The 24932-nt window shown below is 55.0% G+C and overlaps 6 protein-coding genes across 6 annotated transcripts; 3 read left to right on the top strand and 3 right to left on the bottom strand.

The window, feature by feature from the left end:
- Nucleotides 1-5666: 5666 nt before the first annotated feature.
- CGGC5_v006674 (uncharacterized protein) lies at nt 5667-6601 on the top strand (the record flags this gene model as incomplete). Its single annotated transcript, XM_066151725.1, has 4 exons — nt 5667-5716; nt 5765-5870; nt 6418-6444; nt 6581-6601. 4 exons carry the CDS (start codon nt 5667-5669, stop codon nt 6599-6601), a joined length of 204 nt encoding a protein of 67 aa, XP_066009002.1.
- A 9-nt stretch (nt 6602-6610) lies between these two features.
- CGGC5_v006673 (uncharacterized protein) lies at nt 6611-9283 on the top strand (the record flags this gene model as incomplete). Its single annotated transcript, XM_032031451.2, has 1 exon — nt 6611-9283. The coding sequence occupies one exon, from the start codon at nt 6611-6613 to the stop codon at nt 9281-9283; it is 2673 nt and encodes an 890-aa protein (XP_031889126.2).
- A 764-nt stretch (nt 9284-10047) lies between these two features.
- Nucleotides 10048-11271, bottom strand: CGGC5_v006672 (Uncharacterized protein; the record flags this gene model as incomplete). The annotated part of the gene is made up of 2 exons (XM_032031450.1): nt 10048-10795; nt 10865-11271. The coding sequence occupies 2 exons, from the start codon at nt 11269-11271 to the stop codon at nt 10048-10050; spliced, it is 1155 nt and encodes a 384-aa protein (XP_031889125.1).
- Nucleotides 11272-12235: 964 nt separating this feature from the next.
- spm2 (Ubiquitin-conjugating enzyme spm2) lies at nt 12236-12838 on the bottom strand (the record flags this gene model as incomplete). Its single annotated transcript, XM_032031449.1, has 4 exons — nt 12236-12299; nt 12355-12560; nt 12620-12699; nt 12766-12838. 4 exons carry the CDS (start codon nt 12836-12838, stop codon nt 12236-12238), a joined length of 423 nt encoding a protein of 140 aa, XP_031889486.1.
- A 655-nt stretch (nt 12839-13493) lies between these two features.
- Nucleotides 13494-18906, top strand: CGGC5_v006670 (Protein MON2-like protein; the record flags this gene model as incomplete). The annotated part of the gene is made up of 6 exons (XM_032031448.1): nt 13494-13571; nt 13628-13694; nt 13757-14226; nt 14278-16582; nt 16685-16773; nt 16825-18906. The coding sequence occupies 6 exons, from the start codon at nt 13494-13496 to the stop codon at nt 18904-18906; spliced, it is 5091 nt and encodes a 1696-aa protein (XP_031889124.1).
- Nucleotides 18907-20269: 1363 nt separating this feature from the next.
- On the bottom strand, nt 20270-22089 carry CGGC5_v006669 (Lactose permease; the record flags this gene model as incomplete). Its single annotated transcript, XM_032031447.1, has 4 exons — nt 20270-20540; nt 20594-21334; nt 21432-21624; nt 21684-22089. 4 exons carry the CDS (start codon nt 22087-22089, stop codon nt 20270-20272), a joined length of 1611 nt encoding a protein of 536 aa, XP_031889327.1.
- Between the last annotated feature and the right edge of the window lie 2843 nt (nt 22090-24932).

The raw sequence follows: 24932 nt of genomic DNA, 5'->3' as shown, positions 1-24932 counted from the left end.
TCTGTCCGATGCTTCGTCATGGCCTCCTTAGAGACGGCCCTTCATCCACTTGGAGAAAGCCTGACAGAATGCCTTTCATCCACGTGGAAAAACAACCGCGAGACTGTCAGACGTCGTTGAAAAAAGTGGAACAAGCAGCCAGCACAGCAAACTTAGAACACCATAGCCTTACTTGTTCGTCCTCACGGACATGACTGATGTACCGTGACTCCCCCATCTTGTCTTGCATGCAAGACATACCCGCCATACGCTCAGACTCAGCAAGGGGGAACCAAGAAACAACAACCAAGGGAAACCGACAAGCCTAAACCAAAGGAACCAAGGAAACCGGCCGGCAGGCCGGCAGGCCGGCAGCAGGCTCGAGCCGTAGAAACAACATCCAAATCCAAGTCAGCCGTCGGCAAGCCGCGACTTCGGAAAGGCGAAACTTGTTCGTATGACAGTCGCTTACCTTACCCCGCGAACATTTTCTTCTCACGATATCTTTTACCCCGCCAACTGGAACACTGGTTGCGGGGACCATTCGCAGCCGACGGTCAAAGTTTGCAGCAATGGGCCGCCAACCAACCCCCCGTCCGCGGTCCAAGGGCCGCCTTCGATCTCGCACCACGCAAGCGGGCGAGCGGGGTCCTGCTTCGACTCGCCTAGCGTCCTGGAGGTTGGTTGGTGAGGCCGGGGGTTCGGGAAAGCGGGCGGCGTGGTATCAGCATCGCACACGGCGAGATCTTCCGCAGCAGTCTTGGAGTGACAGTCCGCCGGGGGCGGTTCTCCCTGCGGCCGGCCTACCTAACCAACAAGCGCCCGCGTGCCACACGGTCTGCGGTCGCCGTGAGCTTGTGTGGCACAGCAGCAGAAGCTCTTTTGTTATCGTTTCGAAGTGCTCAGCTTCGCATGAGAATCCGTCGGGCCTTTTGCCTCGACTGATGAGACGCTGTGCTCGCGTAACCAGGTTGCGTTTGGCGAAAGGCCGTTGCAGAATGTCGAACGCTCCAGCAGACGGCTCCCGCAACCGGGGACGGACGTGTAAAGACACGATTGGCAATGGGCCGCGGGACTCAGACCTTCGCGGGTGGAGTTCTCAGACGGGATATCGACCGACAGAGGAGACCGGCCAGGGGAACAGACTCGCGAAGCGGGCTGGGCTGACAGGGCATGGTCGAGTTCTGTTACATCAGGCATAGGAGACCCGTTTTGCTGCAGCAAAGGGTTTGAAGGAACTGAGAAAGGATTTGGACGAGATGCGGTCAAGCGACTGGCGCAAGCTGTGAACCGAGCTCCGAAGGTCAACCTTGCCAGGCCAAGGTTCGGGGGCACAAGGGGCGTTTATCTTAGCAGTCGTTGCTTTTGCAACGATATGCATATGCGTCTCTTAGGAGGATCAACATTGGGGGCGAAAATGTTACAGCAAGATGTTGGTTGTTGTGCCCATAGCATGGAAACATTGCGGCAGAAAGTGTATGATCTCCATCTGGCTAGCCAGTCGCCGTTGAGATGATGACTGCCCACTCGCAAAAGTCTGGAAGGAAAAAGCAAAAAAAGAATTCCAGAAGCACTGGCAAACTGGTCCCTGAGAGGCACAGCTTTTTCCAACTGCATGCACTGCAGCCCAAGGATGCAGGATCGGCCTCTAGACCCGCCGTAACCTGCCGGAGCGTCTCTTTTGAGCTCTGATCGCGAAAAGCCCGCATACTGCCGGCCGTGGTGCGGTATCCGAACAGATGATGTAGCATCGATATTGAAAAGAAGACGAGAACAGGGTGACGAAACACCGCCGCGATGGGGCTGACGGCGAACTCGCCCACTACAGATCTTGGTTAGCGGGGCTTTGATCTGGATCACCGATTCTTGTCTTCGAGTGGTAGCAGCGCTCGGGGTTCAAGGGTGATGGCTCAGAGGTTGCAATCCAATATGGAGAGGACATCATCCGTGCTGCCATGACGGAGGGAGGAGGAGGCCAAAGCTCCGTCAAACTTTTCAGCCGTCTGAACCATCCATGGGCTGCACGCTTGACGGTTATCCGAACTCTGTCCGCCGCAGCTTGAGCGGAGGAGCGACGATCGCCGCCGACCGGCCGGACGAACAGACATGTCGAGATGGGCGCTTGAGTGTCGACTGCAACTTTCGCCTCCAACTCTTGTTGGCCCTGACGTTAATCCTGGTCTGCCGACGCCTGCTTTGAGCGAGGCGAGTTGATTTAGACTTTCCAACAGCAGCGTGTCGCGTACCGCCTCCAGGTCTTTGCCATGCTTGCAGCACATGAAGCGCCTTGTCTCACGGCGGAGGTCTGGCCTCGCTTTCTTCTTTGGCCATGTTTCGGCCGAGGGGCTCTGCGCAAAGAAAGACAAATGCCTTTATGTTATGATGTTGCCCCTGACGGCCGTCTTATGACCGTCTGAACCTCTCAATTGTTGGGATTGTGGTAATTCCAATTTGCGTTTTGACGCGTCGCCGCACTGACGCACAGTCACTGACAGCTCCCTCCTCCTCCTGCGCCATACCACCGGACGGAACGTCTCGCGAGGGAATCGTAAGCGTCAAGCACGCCTGTCCAATTCGTCCAAAATCCCAAAGCCCGGCCATCGTACGGGACAGGAGGTCGCCAGGTCGGCATCCTCTGGGGCTTTGTGGGTATCACCAGGTGCTGCTATTGACAGGGCCAATTCTTAATCATGTGGTCAAAGTATCCCGGTCACGGCCTTGGCCCCTTCAGGTCGTTAATCTCACCATTGATGGACAATCGTGGGAAGCGAAATGCGGTCCATCGATTCCACAGGGACCCCGGGTCGAACCATTGGAATCTTGTCTTCCAAAAGAGAGAATATCGACAAAAGAAGAGGCAATGTTTGCCAGCGCTTGAACCACCAGTTCCCCGATGGCAGACAAGTTCAGTCACAGTTCCTTTGTCCGTCGCTGCATAATTTGACAGCTGCAAACTATTGGCTTGAGGGTTGATGGTGCAGTCGCACGTCCCCTGTCTCAATATGTTTGTCGGTTGAGGCGCTCTGGCGTGGCCTATGAAGCATGACACGCTCCTGAAGGAACTGTGCGTCCAATTTTGTTTTCTCGGGGACGTTGTGTTTGACACCATTTCCCTGTTTCTCCAAAGCTGAAGGCCCTCTGGCAACCTGGGATGCCCTCGGTTGCGCTTGGTGTCCAGCTCGTGATGGAGGTGTACACGGACGCCAAGTCAGCCGAATACATCATCAAGCATGGAAGGGCCATCTTGGAGGGTGGAGGTTGGCTTCGCCGCTTGCGTGCAGCCCCCGAGTGCCAACGACCATGTCGGCACAAGGTCAATCCCACTCTGCGCTTCCAAATGCTTTTGCCAAAGTGGGTGAAGCCAAGCTGTCATCACCTTGCGGTGCCCCAGTTGACGGCGATCTATCTGAGCTGGTCGCTTTCCCAGCACTATTGGGATGCGATTTGCAGGCTTTGGGGCCTTATTGATGAAAAGCTCAATATCGAAATCTTGATCGTGGAGTCTTCAGGGCAGATATGGGACGGATCGTCACAAACCTCGTCCGACTCTTCAAGGTGCGATGACGGCAGCCAAAGGGGTCTGTGAGCCGTGGGACGCACTGCCGTGATGTCCGTGTGCGTCCAAAGACGAATGGCCTCCTGTCGATAATGGCGCTTAACCCAATGTAGCCGCCGGTTTCTCGACCAAAAAGGAGGCTTGTTCGCAAAGATCCGACGACATGGACCGCCCACATGGAAACGCTGGACGAAGCCAGTCAGCGACCATCACAAAAGCAATTGTAAGCCCCAAGAACAAGAACGGAATACAATCCGTTTGCTTTTGTCGTTTCGTTGCCCCTCCCACTCAACCCCAAACAAAACACTTTGGAGGGAAGGTGACGATACGCCACGAGTCATGGGGAGCTGCACTGTTGGACTGCCTCCATCGCCAACGGCGCGCCGCCAGCACAATGGATGGTCGATCGGGAACTTGCTTTTCCGCCCCCATCATCCTTAGCACAAACTGGCAAACAGCCCTCTTGAGATGGTGGCTACGGTTAGAATTGCTTTTGGTGGGTACGGGCGAAGTCCGCTGTTTCTCGCGGTTGAGTTTCGTGGGCGATTGTAATTACTCCCAAGTCCTGAGCAAGCATCTCAGCCACGCCGTCGTCTCCCAGGCTATTTTCGCAACAGCAACAAAGTCAGTGGCTTCTCAAGTGGGCGGTGGGCACGTAAGTGATCCAATGGTCTAGCCCCCGTTCAGAGAGACATTCCAGAATACGTGGAGCAGTCGTAAGGCCCAGGTGGTCGACTGGGTTCAGGGGGCGTTCGTGACCACCTACTGTGGATTGCCCCCCGTCTCTTTCGCAATGGTGCTGGGTTCGGAAAGGGCGGGATCGCAGTGCGAGACGGGAAAGCCATACCCAGGTAAGGCATCGAGCGACAAGCTGAGCTGGCGAGAGATGAGCAGGGCGGGTCGTCGGTCTTCGTGCGTAACGATGCCAACAACCCTGTGGCTCTGCTGAGCAGAGCGTTTGCGTAGGCACCATAACACGCTGTGCTGCCACCAGTCCTTGGCTGCTAAGGCTCTCTCGGTTCAACATCAGCATCGTCTCTCCCAAGAAGGGTGGATCACCCGAGGTTGGCAAGTTGGCTGTCCCGCATCAGGCCGTTTCAAAAGACAGGTCGCCCACTACGTCCGATGCAGGGTCAGAACAGGCTGACAGGTCACTATTCCGCTGGGGAACTCTGAGACAGAGCCAGGACGGAAGCGGATAGCGAGACGATTCTTCGCCGCTCGGGGGAGCATTGCCCTAACGGCTTAAGCCTAGCAGAGGTCCCTGACAATTATGCCCTTGGTGATTGTTGAGGAAACAAGGCTAATAATGGTCTGGTTGTCGAGCAATGGGGCGCGGCCAGCCGACCGGCCGGTGGTGAAGCTATTGCCAACAAGTGCAGGGACTATGGCACCGGCGCGGGAAAAGTCTGCAAATCCGAGCTGAAGATGGCATTGAGTGCTGAATTCCCGGAGGACAAAACCCCCCAAAGCGCTCCTTTCCAAGAACCAAGGTCGACCGACAATGGTGAATGATGGCTGTGAGCCCGGGGTTGTAGTGAATGGCGTCGCTGATCATCCCCGATGAGACGGTGGAAGACTGCCATCTCCCATATGAGGCAAAGACTCCCCCACACTTCTTCAGGGGCCCCAGCGATTGCCTGCAGAGATCATTCATTGGAAACCTTGCAGAGCATTCACGAGCTTCAGTTGACGGCCAGGGTCAAGTTTCGTACGTTGCCCCCCCTGCTGGGACGCCGCTGTCAGATTGATTAAAGAGACATATGGCAGTGATTGCGAGTGCTGTATCTGTATCGTGGTGGCCCTCATTCTTGCACAGGCCGAGGAGAGTCAAGCTCGCGTTGTCTTGAGTCGTTCGGGTTGTGGCTCCCTGGATACTTCCGTTCCGCGTCTTGCCCGTCCGTCCCATGTGGCTTCGTTGTCCGTTCCACGGGTCAAGATTGCAACCTATGCGTCGTCGTCTTTCTGAGAAACCCAACTCATAATTCAGGGGTGTATGTGTCTGTCCGCCGACGACCCCTGCCTTAGCTCCGGGTGTCGTTGAGCGCGGCGGGAGCAACTAAGAAAGTTGAGTGCCAGGCCGAGGACCGACCACTGAGGGCGACGTTGGCAGGTCGGTCTTTGCAGTAAAATGGGTGTTCGCGGGCTGTCCGACCTGCTCTTTTGCATTCCCACCGTCTCGTGTGGCTTGCAGGGATTAGGTGCGGTGGACAGCTAAGATCCATGCAGAATCTGGACGGCTTCCCACCCTAATCACCTGCAAGTCAGGCAGTCCCCAGCCAAGGAAGGGAGGTGTGAGCAGGCCAGAGTGGATGACTTTAGAGTAGAGGGTGCGGTATGTAAGGTTCAGGTGGCCATCGCGGCCGGCACGTCAAAGTGCTTGTAGGCCACTTTTCCAGTCGTTCCCCCCCATATCATAGTCGCTATCCCCTCCAGCAGCCGGCACATGCTCCTGGATGAAAGGGCCTGCTTGCTTGCTTCTTGGATCCTTCCTCCCTCTTTCACTCCAAGGTTTATGCTGATGTTCGACACGTGGAGGAGAGGATTGTACGGATAACGAACGGAGTGCGAGAGACTGTCTGGACCGGACCGAGCTGGAAATTGAGCCAGTGGAGACGCAAACGGGAGTTTGGCTGATTCTACCCCCCCTTTGGTGCTTCGTATGACGGCCGTCGCCTCATTTCATTTCGTCGCTGTCGGAGGAAGCATCTGTCGGGAGAATTTGCTCTCAGCTGTGCAACCGATATTATTTTTCCTGTCAACGACGTCGTACGGGGGCCGAATCGCAATCTGCAGCGCCGACACTGAACTTTCACAAACGAGCAACGCAACGGATGGAGTTTTCTGGCTGGCTGGACCTAGAGAACCGCATGCATCGATAGCCGCGGTTGTCAACCTGCTTTGACAAGGTAGTTCCCTTTTGCAAAGACGGGCTCTCCCATATGAATTCCCTGGGCCACCCACGCATGAGCAGAACTTTTTCTCCATGCGCCGCGCGCTTCCTCTCATGCTTCCAAAGCTGAGCTGAGCTGACCAACTGGACAGAGCTCCCCTCGCCCCATCTAGCTCGTCAAGATGGGCCGGTCAAAATTCACATTTCCTGTTCCGGGGAGGAAACAGAAGCCGCCCTTCGGACCGATAGTATCAGGGCCGATGTCGAAAGCCCAGAAAATCCTGGGAACCGCCGAGATCAACATCGACGCACCGCGGCAATGGGATAACGCATCGAATTCCGGAATCAGCGTTTCCGTATCTGAGAGCACCGCAACGTATCATCCAACCGAGAGAGGTCGCCATAATGAAGAGGAGGCTTTCAGCGGGAATCATCGCAGAAATATGCAATGGGAACAGGAGTCTGAGATTGTACCGGCGTATCTGACGAATCGGTTTTCGCAATTGAACACAGATGCTGGCCCAAGAGAGTTCACCGAGACATCGAGCCTCACCCGCCGAGGATCCAGCTCGACGATTACTTCATGGTACGACAAGTCGAAAATGCCTTTGTCAATATCTCAGCAAACTTCCTCGTCAGCGATGGCCAAAGGACTGCCCCAAAAAGCGAACGAGCTGCTGGATATTGAAGGACAAAACTCGGTAGCGCCACTGGCGCTATCAAACTCGAAGCCGAAGAAGAAGCCAAGCAGACTGGATCTGGGGCCATTGCTGTCCCGGCACAAACACCACAGCCTGAGCCTCAAGAGTCGTGACAGCAACCGAGGGAGTCCAGTGCTCGGGCCAGACCATGTTACCAAGTCCCCATCTCTTGCCTCCCTCACCTCCCCAAAATCAACACCACCGCCCATTCAGCAGCGGACGGAGAAGAAGCTGGTAAGACGGAGCACATACGAGCGTATGGTTGAGAACTTGTCATCAGGTCGCCCAAGAACGGGGTCAAGTAGCCGACGAGGCGCCAACGATATTAGCACACTGCCCAATCTGTACGAGCATTATGAGCAGATGTCGTTTGACCAGGTGCTGGGCCACGATGGGCCTCTCGCAAAATCGGATCAGACCATGACCAGAAATGGTCCCACACAACTGAGATCACCACCCACAACAGACCAGAGGCAGAGTGTCATGAGACCCGGAGTTCGCCCGCACCAGGCTCCGCCACCACAGGTTGCTCACGTCGTTGCGCCGAGTGTCCCAAACCCGCCCATCCCACAGATGACAATGGCAGATCGCGATTGCGCATCCAGCGTTTCGAGCCGCTATACCAAGACGTCCAAAGCGTCAAAACGAACCAGCCGGAGTATTGGTGGATCGGATTTGATGGAAAAGAGCGTGCTCTCGTTGTCGTCCGACTCTGAAGATGACTTCTTCCCTGACTCCATCTCGAAATCCACTGGCGAATCTCAGAGCAGTGATGCTGGTAGTCTGGCTCCCTCATCGCTGAAGTCGTTCCGATCTCGCGACGCGCCCTCTCTTTCTCACAGCTCCAGAAAGTCTGTCAAGCACGCAAGTTTTGCTCCGACCAATACGTATCTCACTATACCCGCCAAATCGCCTCCATCCAAGGCCCCAAGCCCCAGTGCGCGAATGAGCTCTCTTCCGCCCACACGATACCAGCCGCCAGCGCCTTCCAATCGCTCATCGTTGTACTCTACGAAGTCAACATCGACGACGAACTCCGGCAGCGATCGACAAGGCCCTCGGTCAGTTTACAGCTCTCAAGAGTCACGAGGCGCCGCTGCCATGCCTGCCAAGCAGCCTCTTCCAAAGCCCGAAAGAGTGGTCGAAACACCGCAGCGTATGCTGTCAACAAAGTCATCAACACATTCTGTCGACCAGCCGACTCCTCCACTGAGTCCCACGTCCGTAGAGACTTTCAGCACGTCGACTGAATCTATCGATGCTCAAGGTGGATCGGATTCGAGATTTATGGCCGTAACTCGGCAAGAAGAGATGCTCCTTGCTGCTCTTCGCATGAAGCGAGCACGTATGCGCGAATCAGTCCTCGCAGAATACGAGGACGAGGCGCAATATGGTACGCAGTACCACCACCAACGTAACTCATCGCAGAACACCATCAAGGAAATGCAATGGCCCGAGCCTCCCCAGACTCTGCGTCATCAGACTTCCACCACGTCCAGCAGCACGATCAAGGCGGGCTCGCATACACCGTCCGAAGGGCGTCCGGGGTCATTGGCCAGCGGACGAAACCACAGTCGAAGTAACTCTCGACACCTCGATTTGCCGCTTTCCTCGTCACGAAACGGATCCCTGCCGTCGTCACGGGCAAGCAGCTTAAGGAGGTCCAGAGTGGCCCAGGAGATGCCGCAGTCAGAGGCGAAGCATGAGCGAATTCTGCTGTACCTAGACCGACCTGTCGGCAACGTCAACTCGATGGATTTTGCCGAACCGAGCCCAGACCTGAGTGACTTCATGGATTTTGACAACGGTAGTGAAGAGGAGGAGGAACCGTCAATGTTTCGGCCACGCCTTCAGGGGTTTGGCGTGCCAAACAAGGGGCGAGGACGTATGCTGAGGACGAGCGAGCGGGGACGTCACGACTCTTCCCCTTTGAGACCTCGCAACCTCGCAGAAGTTCCGGGGCAGATCCACGTGGTTGAGTCTGAGAGCGATCTCGAGCCGATGGCGGGGATCCCGAGACCAGACTCTCCTGTCTCACCCGAAGGGACGCTTCCCCTGCCGAACCATGGGCTGTCGAAGAAGAAGGCCGTTCGGCTGAGTGCCGTCGGCAACGCTGGTGGTGTCGAAGCCGGCTGGTGGGGAGACGATGGTTGATGGCTGAAACGAGGGAACAGAAGCTTGCCGCACATGGTTCGGATAATCTCTTCTTGATACCCTGCACATGACTAATTTTCTTTGTTAATGATCGATCTTGTACAAATCTTGGACTGGATACAGGAGGCGTGGTGTTTCTGGTTTGGAGCGGGAAAGGGTAATCCTCATTCGGAATGAAGCGGGAGGATGTTTGCATGAGCCATCGTCTGTTTTTTTGCGTGCTTTATTCTTTCCCCTTACTTGCTCCGCAAACGGAGCCGAAGGCATAACGCTTGAGTCGTTTCGTTGACCTGTAATATTTTTACAAGACATGCTTGATGGCGGCATAATGTTTTTGGATGGAACAAATGACGGACGTTGAAGTCGAAGGGAAAGGAGGTTAAGGAAAGTTCAGAGAGACTTTTGGGAAGGTGCCTTAGACACCCACCATCCTTCCATATATACCAACAATCCATTACATTATGAACATTTCCTTCCGGCAATTGTCCAATCGCCACCTGACAACAGTCAAGCCTTCTCTGCTGTGCTCAGTTTTATGTGCCCTTCATTGTCGTATTACCCATTGGCCCACGAGACAATAGCATCACACCCCTGCATTGCCACACATTTGAGAAAGTGAACCACAAGCAAACTTGAATTCATGCTTTGCGAGGGCATTTCCTGCCCGTCACTGAATTGAGTGAGATAAAGTACTAGTACATATTGTCACATCCGGTGGTTTTCCCCGTTTAGTGATCCATCAACGCCGGCTCCATCCTCCATAATCATTTCTGTCCAGCTGCCTCATCAAAGGTATCAAGTACAGTGTCCTTCAGATCCTTATCCTCGTTGCCCTCAGACTCTTGCGACTCGTGGTTGACGACCTGCTTCGCCATTGTCCTGGCCTGCGCTTCACCAACCTTGCCGTAAACACTGAGACCGGTGGCAATCATGCCGCCGATGTCACCCACGTTGCCAGGAACAACAACAGCCGTGCTCTCCTTGGCCAACTTGGCAAAGGCGTCCACGTACTTCTCAGCGACGGACAAGCTTACGGCGCCCTTGGCCGCATCCTCGCCATCAGCAATGCTCTTTGCAATAGCATCGATACCAGCTGCCGTGGCCTTGGCCTTCATGAGGATGGCCTCGGCCTCACCGGACGCCCTGTTGATCTGCTCGGAGCGCATGGCCTCGGAAGCGAGAATCACACTCTGCTTTTTACCCTCGGCGATGTTGATAGCGGACTGGCGCTGACCTTCGGAGTCCAGAATCTCGGCTCGCTTCGATCGCTCAGCAGTGACCTGTCGGTGCATGGCTTCAACGACGCCAGCCGGTGCGTGGATGTCACGAATCTCGTATCGCAGACATGTGACGCCCCAAGCCTGAGCTGCCTCGTTAATGGCTTGGGTGATGTTGGTGTTGAGAGCTGCGCGCTCCTTGAGGACGTGGTCGAGGGTCAGTTGACCGATCTCGGATCGCATTGTGGTCTGCGCCAGCTGGGAGATGGCGTATTCGGCATCTTCGACCCCATAACTGCCAGACAGTCAGATCAGTAAGGGTGTCTCTGAAGAAAGGAGTCGAGACGTATGGGAAGTAGCGTACCTGGCCTTGTAGGCGTCAAAGACGCGCGTGTAGAGAACACCGTCCAGCTCAAGGGTGACGTTGTCGGCGGTGATGGCGCTTTGGCTGGGTATTTCGATGGCGATTTCCTTCAGTGACTTGACATAGGAAATGCGATCGATGAAGGGAACGAGAATAGCCAGACCGGGTTCGAGGATGCGGTTGAACTTTCCCATGCGCTCGACGATCCATGCCGTCTGCTGAGGGACGAAGCGGATGACGGTGTTTGCGGGGAGGGAAGGCTTCTGGAAGTAGGATGGAGGAATGCTGGAACCGATGCCGAAGCTCGAGGGGAGCAGACTCTTGGTGCTCGTCTGAAAGCTGCGCGACTGCGCGAATGCCCGCCGCAGAGGCGGGGAGAGGACCGCCTTGGTTACCGCCGAAGCCATCTTTGCTGCTGCAGCATTGGCCTAAGGTCGAATTGGACTGCGTGGATCACAAATGGAGGTTGCAAGCTCCGGGGGGGCCAGCTCTCTCATCAGCTAAGGTAAGCACCCTGGGCCGTGGGTCGTTGGTCGGCGCTGCGGAAACAAGACGAGAAAAAAAAAAAAAAAAAAGGAAAAAAGACCACTGCATTCCATTGATGACGGAGGCGGCAGCTGCCTGCCGACATTTAGCCGGCGGAAGGGGCCGAGGCCCGCCAGAGAGGTGGGTGTGATGCTCCCGTCCACGCAAACGCTCAAGTGCGAGCGACTCAGGACGTGATTCAAGGAATGGCTTCCCGGAATGAAGTATGCAACCTTCTGCTACGCCAATGCACAGGGAATATGCCACGACAGTACCAGAAGGATGGGTTAGTTTCTTCGTCAACTATGGCAGCCTGCTCCAATGCATGGATTTACACTTGCAGCAGAATTCGCTGCCAGACGTACATGCTTCGATAAGTCTACATAGTTCCATCACTCTCACATCGCATGTAATAAGCTGGCCTGCCTGACCGACCAGGTGTGAAAGGCGTCAAGCAACGAGGGTTCCAGTACAAGCGCCAGACGGGCGGTAAAGGACCAATGACAAGTGGCGCCTTGCATCAACGCAAGTCAGGCCATGCGAATTTCAGGGCGATTTCACTTGGGATGAAAACACAGGGTAGATATGGCAAGATGGTAAAGGCACGTGTGTCCGGTCCTTCAGCCCCTAAACTTACCTGGAATTCACCGGCACATTCATATCAGTACGGCAGTAACACCTCGTCTGCCGTTGCTCTCTGAGCAAAACAAATCGAAAGCAAGGATTGAGTCTTGAGGAAAAAGTCGTCATCATTGAGCCATACTACCCATGCCATGTGTATCGAGAATCAGCCTACCCAGCCCATCCGTACCTTCTTTCGCGCACTCCAGAAATCATAAAATCGGGCTACTGGTATACGGAGCCTTCGGGAGGCTGAGGGATCTTCTTGTTGGCAGGAGCAGCCATGTATCTGGAACTGTGTCAGTAATGCCTCGGAGATTTCCACACCCTGTGTGCAGACGCACCTTCTGAGCTCGATCAGGATGGTCTCCATAGTGTTGTCTCTCTTCCAGCCGGCAAGGCAAGGCAACTGCTTGGGGTCGACGACGCCATTGCGAGGGTTCACGCAAGGCAGGTTGACCTGGCTAACAAACTGTATCGTGGGAGGCTCATCGGGGTAGTTAGGACCGCAGTGCATCTTGAGGGAGTAGATTCGGTTCTCGTGGACGCTCTGTCGAAGGGTTGTCAGACGCTGTCTTGTATGCGACGGGGTTTCAGGGGTTTACTAACGTGAGGGGGCCCCAGAATGGTGCCGTTCCAGTCGGACATGAGAAGGTCCTCGGCATCATTAAGACCGTAGGAGCAAGCCTCTGCAAGTTGGGGGGTCAGTCAGAATGCGCGGGGCAACTGGGAACGATCACACGGATTGCAAGTACCTGCTCCGAGACCCTTCTCGCCCTTCTCGAGCTCCTCGAGGAGTCTAAAGTTGCGCGGGACCTTTGCGCCCATGATTGCTGGTGTACAGATGTCGTGGGGAGGACGGTTGGTGTAGGATGAAAAAGAACGTAGAGTACGATGGCCTTGATGGAGGGGTTACAAAGTGGGAGGGAGACACTGGACCTGAAATGCACTGGATGGAGCGAGCGTGAGAGAGGCCCGGCCTTACCTAACTGTCGGGTAGGTAGACCCGCAAGCGGTGTCTGGCTGTCGTATTCACACTGGACCGACCTTCTTAGCGGCCTAGCTGAGAGACACAGCAGCGCCTGTACCTGAAGGGCACCAATGCTGCTGGCAAACAGCGCCTGAGGTCAGCTTACCTTAGTTGCCGGACGCACGAGCCAACGCGGGGCACTGGCAAGGCGGTGAGCGTCGTGCCGTTTCTGCCAAGGCGTCCGCGTGAGAAGAGTGGGTACCTTCAATGCGGGTTGACGGCCTTAGTCATCATTCAAGGTGGACAGCTCACCTCAATCGGGAGCTCTGGATGGACACCGAACATCGCAGTGAGATAGCTCCCTTGGCCTTTTCAGGAGAGGTTGCACGCTCTCTTTCCTCAACACTTCATTAAACAGCAGACAGATTGTCATTTTCAGACTCGCCCGTCGTTCAAGTCTCATTTGGCGCATTCTCTCGATAATGGACTGCCCCTGGGGCCACTCGTGACAGAATGACGACCCAGCTCCTAGCTACGGAGCTAACGAACCTCATCCAAGAAAGCAAACGGAAGCACAATGACCTCCGACAAGTACATGACCCCGAACAAGACATGGCCGATGTGCAATGCTGATTTGTAACCATAAGGCTGCTGAAAAGTCACTCGATGAGTTGAAAAGCCTCAAGGGAGCCAACGAAGCTCAAGCTGCCAACGGTACTTTTCGCTGCCCTACGCGCGGCTTATGATTGTCCGTCGTGGCTGACCTTTGCCCACAGAACTCGCGCAGCGCCCCAACTTTGTTAACCCATTCATAATTGCATGTGGCACCAAAAATGCAAAGTTTACCGGAATCGCCATCGTCTGCCTCCAGAGGCTCATCGTCGCCCGCGCGCTTCCCAGGGGGAAGTTGAACCAGGTCCTCGAAGCCTTGAGAGAGGCCACCTCTGCAGGTCTCGATGTTCAACTCAAAATCCTCCAGGCCCTGCCTTCTCTCTTGCAAAACTATGCCACCGACCTCAAGGGCGACCTTCTCATCACTGCCTTGAACATTTGCTTCATTCTGCAGACCAGCAAGAATGCCATCGTCAACAACACATCGGCTGCCACTCTCCAGCAGTTGGTCGTCTCTGTTTTCGACAAGGTGGTTACCGAAGATAAAGCTGCGACTCCAGGAAGTCCCGCCGGAGAGGCCCCGACTGGCGATGGCGCGGTTGAGCTACGCGCAGCCGCCTTGGATGCCTACAGGGTAGGTTATTTGCTTCCACGACAACAGTTGGTCTTGCTGATCACCTCATAGATATTCAACGACCTCTGTCTCATGACTGAAAACCAACGTCCGGAGTACTTGAGATTCTCCGGCCTTCCTCAGACGTTTGGTCTAGAGCTGATAGAGTCGGTCCTAACCAACCACGCCGCAGTCTTTTCAACCCACAAAGAGCAGGCACACATCCTCCAGATCCGCGTAATGCCCTTCATTATCAGCGCTCTTAAAGGCAGACCAAATTTTGCCACATCTGTCCGCCTTGTTCGGATTCTTTACACACTATTGCGAAGACATATCAACATTCTCCCGGCAGCCAGTGGCGACGCCTTGGACATTTTGACGCATCTACTCGACCAGGACACCGCCGTGTGGAAGCGGGCCCTCTGCCTAGAGGTCTTCAGGGGCATTTTCGCCGAACACGCCCTTATCAGACGGATCTTTGTCAACTACGATGCCAAGGAAGGCGAGAAAAACATTGTCAAACACTTGACAGCGACGTTTGTGAGGCTCAGCACCGAGAAGCCATCTGTTATTGGATTGGGTCACCAGTCAACCATACCTGTGGCGAACCCCTATGCTAGCATCGCATCATCGACCGACCAGGCCATGTTGGAAGCCAGTGGCGTCACTGGTATCATCAGCGGATCTGTTGGTTCGGATGGTTCTAATATCGGAATCAGCACGCAGTGGAGCAATGTCAGAGTTCCGTGCATTGACCAACTGGACAAGACCGAGGCACCGTCTATCCCAGAGTCCTACATCTACAGTCTAACATTGTCCTGCATCTCATCGCTTTCTGAGGGCCTCGCAAAGTTCATTCTTCCCCTGACAGTACCCGGAGAAAGCCGAAGCCGCAAGAGAGGTGGAAAGCAGGAAGCAGGGCGCGACTCCCCGGCACCATCACAGGAGGATGCTGAAGGCCAACGCGGTGCATTGGAACGATCAGCCTCCTTCAAGAAGAACCCGGTTCCAATCAACCCACTTGTCTTGGAGGATCATCCGTTGCACAATGAGGTGAAGATCTGTGCGGCCATCATTGATGAATGCTGGCCAGCGATTCTTGCCACTTGCTCAACCTTCCTCTACGCTGCCATGGACTCCGAGTACTACCACAGTCTCGTCAGAGCGTTCCAAAAGTTCGCTCATGTAGCCGGACTGCTTCAGCTGTCGACTCCGAGAGATGCTTTTTTGACAACGCTTGGAAAGGCCGCCGTCCCTCCAAATGTCTTCACAGCATGCCTCAATGCCGGGACAGCTCGACCCACAACACCCACGCCAACTAACGAAGCTCCTAGCAGCATTTTCAGTAATGCTCGAGGGCTGCTTAGCGTTGACAGCTTAGCGACGCAGTCCACGCCGATCACCGAAAAAGGACGGCAGCAAAGCGTCGATGGAAGCCAGATGACTCTTAACACTCGAAACCTCCTTTGCTTGAGAGCCCTCTTAAACCTCGGAATCGCCCTCGGTCCGACCCTGGGCCCATCCTGGCGTATCATACTCGAGACCTTGCAGCAAGCTGATTTCGTTCTCTTTTCCACGAGTAAGACTCCTGGACGAACGCCTCTCGCCACGAAAGGGACAGATCATCAGGCAGAGGGCGAAGCAAGCGCTCTGTTGTCGAACTTTGCCTCTGAAGTAAGAGCTGTGGAGACAGCTGCCTCAAGACTTATTGAAAGCACGATTGACTTCCCCAATGATGCTTTTGGAGAGGTCGTGACGGCGATCTGTAACCTCCTAGAGAGAGCAAACGAAGAGAAGCAAAAGGCCGAGACCGCAAGTCAGCCACAGTCTCCGCAATCCGGCAGTATAAAACCCCCGGGCCAACATCGCCGAGTGCTCAGCGTTTCTACGACTGCCGCCGCCGGACCAAACCAAGAAGACCACTTCGCCCTCGCCAAGCTAGGTGATATTGCCACAATCAACATTGACCGTCTCCTATCGTACCCACCTGATGTGTCAGGATGGACGCCGCTGACATCCGAGCTCATCCACATTCTTAACGCGTCTGCAATGAATGCCTCCGTAAGACTGCGCGCTGCAGATATTCTGGTTAGACTGGCTCTCGAGTCGGCTAATGTAGCGGCTACCATGGAACGCGATCAATGTGGGAAAGTGCAGCTTCTCCTCCTAGAGGCACTGCGAGACGCCCTCATGCCTTTGCAGCGGGATGACAGGGAGGTGACTGTGGCTAGCCATGGAACGGATGTCGAAATCCACAAGGTGGTGCTCGAAGGCTTGAAGAACCTGCTCGAAAATTGCGGCGAAACTCTTGTCAGCGGCTGGGAGATCGCCTTTGAAATCATCGGTTCCATCTTCATCGACAAGAAGTTCGCCCCTGGTGAGCGCCGGGGTTCTCAAATGGTTGTTCTCATGACACGATCAGCGAAGCTTGTCAGATCTTCGTTCAATTCTCTTCAACTTATCTGTTCTGACTTCCTAGCGTCCCTGCCCAATTCCTGCTTTCTCATACTTGTTGATACCCTATACAAATTCTGCTCGCAAGATGACGATCTCAACATTGCCCTTACGGTAGAGTAGTCCACGTCCTAACCTTTTTGACACTCAGCTAACAACTTGCAGACCGTAACGTTTTTCTGGGTACTCTCCGACTTCCTCTCTGGCAAGACGGAATCCCTGCCCATCACCGCCGATCTGATGCAGGGCTCGAGTATTTCGGATCTAGCTGCGCTTGCCGCAAACTCTGAGCACACGGCATCGGATGCTGCCCTGTGGATGCTTCTGCTCCTCAGGCTCACGACCGTCACTGCCGATGAGAGGCTGGAGCTTCGAAACAGCGCAATTCAGACACTGCTCAGGATCTTCGACGCGTACGGCGACAAGCTCAGCCCTGAGGCCTGGTCCATCTGCGTCAAGTCCGTGGTTTTCAAACTTCTGTCTTCGATCGAAGACGAGCTCCAGGCTGCTGCCAGTGAAAACTCAGCACACCGCGACCGTAAGGAATGGCACGAGACCGCGGTGGTGGTCTTGAACGGCATATCCGAACTCCTGGCCACATACATGGAGCCTCTCTTGACTCATTCCTCCTTCAACGGCCTCTGGCAGGAACTTCTGGGCCACTTCACAACTTTGCTCGACTTCAAGGTTCTCAACATCAACACGGCCACCTACAAGGCTCTTGGGAAGGCCATCAAGTTCGAGGAAGAACCGGGCAGGCCGATCTTTGACACGGATACGGTCAATGCCGCGTGGGAAATGTGGTCCCGGGGAACACCAACCTCCCTCGACGAGGACGATGGAAAGAAGGCTGACAACCAGAACTGCTTGATAGCCTACGTCGCCGCCTTCCATGACGTCTATCAGCTGGTCCAGCAGGACCTGACGGTTGACCGAGTGCGCCAGATGCTCACCCTCTTCCGCGAGGCCCTGCAACAAGCCACTGTCGGAGCCTATGTCAACGACGTTGAGTACGTCACGCCACTACAGAACCAGGTCCTCGAAGCCATCAAGATGGTCCGAACAGACCTCGCCGGCGTGCCCTCCGCAATGATCTCCCAGGTGGCAGAGTTCGTCCGCTTAGCATTCTCAGATGAAGCTCTCAAGTCCCACGGCTCCACGAGGAGAACCTACGTCGCAATGTCCAAGGCTAGCATGGCGATTCTGCAGACCCTCATTCTGAAGAACGCTTCCGACGCGGATATCTACTCCAGCGAAGCCTTCTCCGCCGCCCTCTCGGCCCTCTCCAAGCCCGTCATCCTGAAATACGGCTTCCCGATCGTCACAAAGTCAGCACAACCATGGCGCCTGTCCACAAACACAATCCTCGCCGTCCTGGAAGCCACACTCCCGCAGATCCGTAATCTCGAAGTGCCTCGCGAGACCCTGCAGTCCATCTGGCAGATGATTGTCGAAATCGCAGACGGCATCGTCAGCGCAGACACAAACGTCGCCCCGCCGTCCGCCGACCTCGCCGACGACGAGTCGTTCGACATCACGTCCTTCCACAAACTCCGCGAGCTCATCATCCCCTCCCTCGGCGCCGAGGCAATCCCAGACACAACCCGCAAAGCCTACGCCGAATCCCTCTTCCGCACCACAATCATCCACGCCCCCTCTCCAGCGGAAGCAGCCCTCCTCTCCACAAGCGACGGCACCGGCCTGGCATCCCTCTACACCAAACGCAACGGCCGCACCATCGATCCCGCGCCCACCCGCCGCCAGCGCATCGCCTACGTCTGCCTCGACGAGCTCTTCTCCCTCGTCTCTGTCTACAGCGAAGACTCCGTCCGCATCGTCGTCCAGCCGCCCACGCCGGCCTTCCCGCCGCCCCGCTCCGTGCTCTCCGAGGCGCCCCAGGCCCTGCACATCCGCATCGCCCGCACCGCCGCCCCCTTCCTCATCCTCCGCACCGCGCTCACCATCCGCGCCTACATCGCCGACCAGCCCCTCCGCGGCCGCATGCCGCAGCCACTCTCCCAGCGCAAGGAGCTCCTCCGCGTCCTCCGGCAGCTCGTCGACCTCACCTCCACCTCGGACGCGATCCCCGACACCCCCAACGTCGAGAGCGACGGGAGGAAACACCTGCTGCGCCTGTACCCGCTCCTCGTCAGCGCGGTGCAGGTGGCAGGCGGCTCGGGCGACGAGGCTGTCCTGAAGCTGTGCACCGAAGCCCTCGAGGTCGTCGGCGGCGAACTCGGGCTTTAAGGAAACATTGATTTTACGTTTTGCTTTTCGTGTACATTCAAGCCTAGATGACTAGACAGACATGCAGCCGGCACCTGATTGTAGATTATTATTCTCGAGACACATAAAATGGATTCTTTTGCTCGTTCCAACCTTGACTGAGCGCCAAGCCTTCAACGTAGTGATGCTCACCGAATGAATCCGTATGACCTGATGCCAAAGTCATTACAGCTCGCTGGCTTCCTGTCGCTTGCTGCTCAATATTCTGTTCCAACTTCCTCAGTCAACGTCCAAAACATCAACTCACATGAAAAAGCAAGTCCTACGCGCCCCTTACCACTGCATACAACCAAACTTCCCTCCTCCCTCCTCCAAGCCAAGACAACCCGCATGCCGAGGCCATACCTGCATAAGTAATATCCGTCCTCACATCCACCAAACAAACAAACACCCACCCCTCAGACCCTCAGACCCAAACATGCCGTGTCCCTCGGCTCACAGATGGTTCACACACCACCTCTAACCATTTAATCAACTTCATCATGCCTCGTTGACCATCTCACAGCCTTACAACCGTCCTCAAACACCCCAAACCATAAACACAAAACATACAAACACCACCCAACCCCAAAACCCCGGGCACAAATCACCCCATCCACCCGTCTTTCCCCCGCATCCTCCGTATGCACAAATAGCATGCATGCAGCCAACCACATGCGTCGGAATCCTGCAGCGTCTCAATTGGACAAGCCCTTTCTTCTCCGGATGCACAAATCAGGCAGCGGAATCCCACACGGCCAGACGGCCCGCAACGCCCTTTGCCCTCCGCAGGACTCCCACATCAGTTGGGGGTGCCAGCCACGCCGGGAAAGAAGCAAGGTCCACCAACCCGCATGCTTCCTTAATCTTACCCCGTCCTCGTGTCCGCACGAGGGATGGAGGGAGCCTGCCTGTGCCGGCAGTAGTGCAGTGTACCCGATACAATCCGGGGATAGGGTTTAGTGCTGTAGTCTCGGGGAGAAACACTGTGGAACAACTCCCAAGGAAAGCTTGGGGTGTATTGGCTTTGCATGGCGTGGTGTTGGCGATTTCAGCTCAGAGGCGTGGGATGGGAAGAGTAACAGGTCAATTGATTGAACGGCTACTTGAAACGAGAGTAGGTGGTAAGGCATGCGCTTCGCGGAGCCTCGTCTAGCTGAAAGACGAAGCCCTCGTCGCGATGTCTCTGGTATCATGATCAACCCCCAACAGCCCGAGCCCCCGACCGGTGCAGGGCTCTTATTACATCCACTACCAGGCTAACGAATCCAAGCGTGATTACAAATTGACACAAGAAAGAAGTTATTTTTTTGAATTTTCTGAGTAGCTCGCAGCAGAGGATATCTCAGGCAGCAGTCTTCTCGCTGTGCGCAGCGCGAAGGTTGATGTCCTCCTCGTGGTCGTTGGCATGGATCTCCTTCTCGACCTGGTGCAGGTCGACATGCGCAACAGCCGCGTCGCCGTCGAAGATCTTGGAGATCTCCTCGAGAGTTGGGCCCTTCGTCTCGACGTAGAAGAAGTAGACAAAGACGAGCTCGCAGAAGTCCCAGAGGGTGTAGAACAACATGAAGTTCCAGTGGTTGGGAAGGTCGTCCCACGCGATCTTGTTGGTTTGGCTAGGACGATATCAGTGGAGAACGCAGAATAGATTTTGGACGGTTCAACGTACTTGCCAATGGCCAAAATGGCCTGGACGGTAATATTCATGATCATCATACCCTTGGCGCGAAGATGGAAAGGCAGAACCTCGAGGGCGTAGGCGATCAGTAGACCGGAGAAGCCAATGTCGTAGAAGATGCCAAAGACCCAGATGAAGACCAGCTGAGCATATCCGGAACCCTGATTGGTGCCGCCAGAGTTCTCGTAGACGGCACCGGTGATGGTCCAGCAGACGAAGGAGCCGACCATACCGCTGATGGCGACCAGGAACAGAGGACGGCGGCCAAAGTAGTCGACAGTCAAGGCGGCGCCGATGGAGCAGGAGAGATCGAGAATCGACTTGCCGGTGGAGATGGCGAGCTTCTGGTTCTGTTCTGTGATGCCGGCACCTTCGTAGATGGCGTCCATGTAGTTGGAGAAGAGAGCGTTGCCAGAGTACTGTGAGATGATACCCAGAGAGATAATGATGGCCAATCTCCATCGGTTGCCCTTGGTCTTGAGAAAGTCGACGTAGCTAGTCGTACGGTCGGCGTTCCTCTCCATCAAAATGGTCTCCTTCATCTCGCGGAATTCAAATTGAACAGTCGCGTTGTTGTAGTCACCACCTGCGTGGTGCTTCGCCAAGACGGCCAGGGCTTCCTCGGAGCGGTCCTTGTTGATGAGGTAACGAGGCGACTCTGGAACGAACCAGATGCCGATGAGTTGGATAACTGATGGAACGATTTGGATGAAAGTAATCGATCTCCAGCACCTTTTTATTCACTTGTTAGCATGTACAGATCAATGAAGATGGTTGTGTGAAGCTGATCATGATTCAGGGGCTGGGTAAGTATGAATCCATAACATACCAGTCATTGTTGACGTATGAAGTTCCCCAGCCGATACTCGCGACGATCAGGGCACCCAAGTTCCACAAGCAGTTGTAAATGGCAGTGACTGGACCACGGTGTTGAGGGTGGCAGATCTCTGTAAGCAGGAGGGGAGATGACATCTGAGCCAGTGAGTTGCCGAAACCGAGGATAAATCGACCGCCAATGTACACTGGAATCGTGAGTTAGTGCCGTATTCATCGAAGATAGTGTGATTATGAGTTAACTCACTTCCCCAGCCGTTGCAGAAAGCAGTGATGCAACCACCGACAATCATAAAGATACAGCCGCTGATGATGGCTACCTTACGTCCAAAACCGTCGGCTACATAGGGAGTGATGAAGAAGGAGATGATGGAACCGATGTTGAACATGTTGATAAGGATTCCGAGCTTGTTGTTGTCGGAGACGCCATCGCCGAAGTAGTCCTTCCACCGCTGCATCTGCTGGGATGTGTTGACGAGCATACCATCGTAACCGGTGGTGGCCGAGGCGACCATGAGGAAGATTGTCGAGAAGTAGAGCTTGCGAAGGTGAGGCTCCTTCAGCCAGTATACCTTTTCGAATCGCGGAGCCTCAGCTCGCGCGATCTCAACGTTGTCAGCAACCTGCTGAGAGGCGACGACCTTCTTCACCATGATGGCGGTATTCTGGGGTGCGTTCCAAAGAGCAGGAAAGAACTTGAAAGATGTTAGAGAAGGGTTGAAGTTGATTGACCGACTCGCGGGTGAGGAAAGAGAGCGGAAGTGATCGTGAAGGAGGGCAGGGTCACAAACTTATATCTTTCCCATCTCCAACTACGCCCTGAGCACCCATGCGGGAGCAGCACTTTTTTCTTTTCACCCGCGTTGCTGACCCCGGAGCTGCCTTACTCACCCCATTGGGACATGTGCACCCCCCATGAAGGGGAAGTCTGGGGGAGGGCGGGGATGACCAGAACAGGGGTTCGCGGCGGCCGGCACGAATTGGCGACATGCGGGTAAAAATGGGCAGAGTGATGGGACATTTTCTTCCCCAGGAGACACCGCGTTCGGAGCGATTCTAGTTCTCGTGCGTGGTGGGCGGGCGTGTTGCCCCTTCTCCGTCTAGCCCTTCGGGAAAGGCCATGCAAATGGCAGATCTCTCATGAGATAGGTCCAGACATGCAGCTGGCGGATTGGTGGGTGCGGCACAGAAGCATACCCTCCAGGTCCGGAACGGACGCCGACAAGGATTTGGCTCCCCTGCATCCTTGATTCGTGGGTTGAGCCTTTTCATGTTGGAAAAAAAGTGCCCAATGTACCATCTATGTGGCACGGAAGCTGGTAACTTGCATCCCAGCATGCGGAATGGTCATTTGAGAAGTTTCGTCTCCGCTCCATTTCTGTGGAAATGCGACCTTCTCGCACCGACTTCAACGGCGCCCTGGGACTATCTTGTGGCCGGTGCCGTGGCTTGTAGAATGTTGTCAGCTTGTGCTTTGGCATAGGCAGCTTCCTGATCCAAATCGGAGCACCTTAGATTTGTGTTCTCTAAGGACATATTCGAACGCGGCCCTCATGAAGAGCCTGAGTTGTTGTTGGTGCCGCATCTCCGGTCCGCCGGCTCATCCTTCGAGGCTAGGCAACAACTCTGTCGTGCTATCCAACTATGTCTTTGTAAATTGAAAATAGAAGTCTGCTATGCTTCTTGCCCTATACGTCGCCCGGCAGACCGGTAGTGACACCGCTGCAGTGTAGCGTCGCGCGTCAGTAGGTCTAGCGCATCATCAGGTGTTGGCCAATGAGTATTTGACCTTGATCAAACAGGTTGAACATCATGAGATCCGTGACTACTAGTCATTTCTCAATCGTTGGCGAGTGCGACACTGGCCTAGACTAAGGCGAGAAGGCTGGGATGAACGCATGGCCATGCTGCAGGATGCCTGACAACCTAACATGAGTAAGCTTCTACCAAGATATGTGCCGTTGAGGACCAAGCGAACTTATGCATGAAAAGAATGAGGAGCTAGCGTACCAGATGATTGTCCAACAGCCCTGCCTGGCCTCTGGCGAAGTGCGGTTTAGGTGTCAAGCTGATCTGGGGAGCATGTGGCTTCACGAGCAGGCCCGTCCGGGAGAAAAGGCCGGGAAAAGGCAAAGACATTTAACCATGTAAACTCCATTGGTTGGAACGTCATGGAGGGATCGATTGTTGGAAGCGAGAGTGTGTCGAGACGGCGTGGGATAGAGTTGGGGTCCTTTGGTTCGAAACGTGGAGCCTGGGGAAGAGCTCCAAGACAGCTGCGTGCTGCATTATGCTCGTTGGTGGACTTCGGTTACGAGAGACCAGCTGTGGCAGTCGATGAAGCGGGTGAAAGTCGAGATGGTGGTGGGCTAAGCTTAATGACTGGATTCGCCTGGGTCCGGCCATGCGGGTGGGAGGCGCATGGCGCTTTAGCGAGACTGCTAGAAATCCGGACCCTTGACCGACCAGTCACCTCGTCAACGGCTTTTCTCTCCTCAAGTCAGTTTCGATGTGAGCAGCGACAAGGTAAGTTGTTGGCGAAGCCTTCTCGACTTAGGCCATGGAGCAATTTTCGGTACCGAACGTGAGTATGGTTGATGGTACGATCGATAGTTAGCACGACGCTATGAATGGAAATGAGAGGGCGAAGATGTGCTGCAACCTTCCGAGGCTTGCGGTGTGGTTGGTTTCCTAAGCGCCTTTCGATTCTGTGGGTTGAAGTCCGACTTGATTCAGCTCACTTAGCTTTTCCCTTTGCCGTCGATCCACCCCGAAATGGCTTCATGAATCATTGACCCATCTAGGTAACAGTTCACCTTGGATCTTTGCACCATGTTTCCAATACTTTCCAGTAATAGTGCCGCCTCCTTGGTGCCACATCACCGGACCCCAAATGCATTCCGACACGAGACAGAGGATGCCGTGACAAACTCCAGACCAGTGCCGTCCAGCCACGCGAAATCATCTGAGCCAGATTTGATATGGAACGACTGAGTCGGTCAATAGAGCGCCTCTTCGGAATACAGGCCCGACAATGCTCTCCCGTCTGACAGGTGCTCTAGCCCCGATCTAGGCTAGCCTGGCCAGGGTCGTGATGTGCCTGAGACGCCTGAAAACCATCTTGTTGCTTCAGCTCCTCGTGAGATTCAGGCTGGAGCCGAGAATCGAGTTGTGTGTGGCATCTTTGACCAATGTTCTGCCCACCGGCTGTGTTCCGTCATCACGATAGCTCATGGGGGACCCCGAGAACTTCGCGTTTGTTGAATGTTTAGGCATTTATGCCTTCACAGCAAAATTCGCGAAGACGGGAGAATGGTGGCTCGGACCAGCGCAAAGAAGCCCGTCCTGATCTCCGTATCCGCCGTATGTTTATGGACAGTTCATAACTGACCAACCGGGGAAGATCAAGTTCCTTCATGTTCTGCACACCAAGCTCGATAATCTGGCCCAACTGGGCGTTGCTCGCATATCCATCGTGATTGGCATTAATTGCTTG

The sequence above is a fragment of the Colletotrichum fructicola genome (genome assembly GCF_000319635.2).
Source record: "Colletotrichum fructicola Nara gc5 chromosome Unknown KSG_Nara_v1_contig03, whole genome shotgun sequence".
In the NCBI taxonomy this organism is placed as follows: domain Eukaryota; kingdom Fungi; phylum Ascomycota; class Sordariomycetes; order Glomerellales; family Glomerellaceae; genus Colletotrichum; species Colletotrichum fructicola.
Note: the sequence above shows the minus strand (reverse complement) of the source record. Positions and strands in the feature narration are given on the sequence as shown.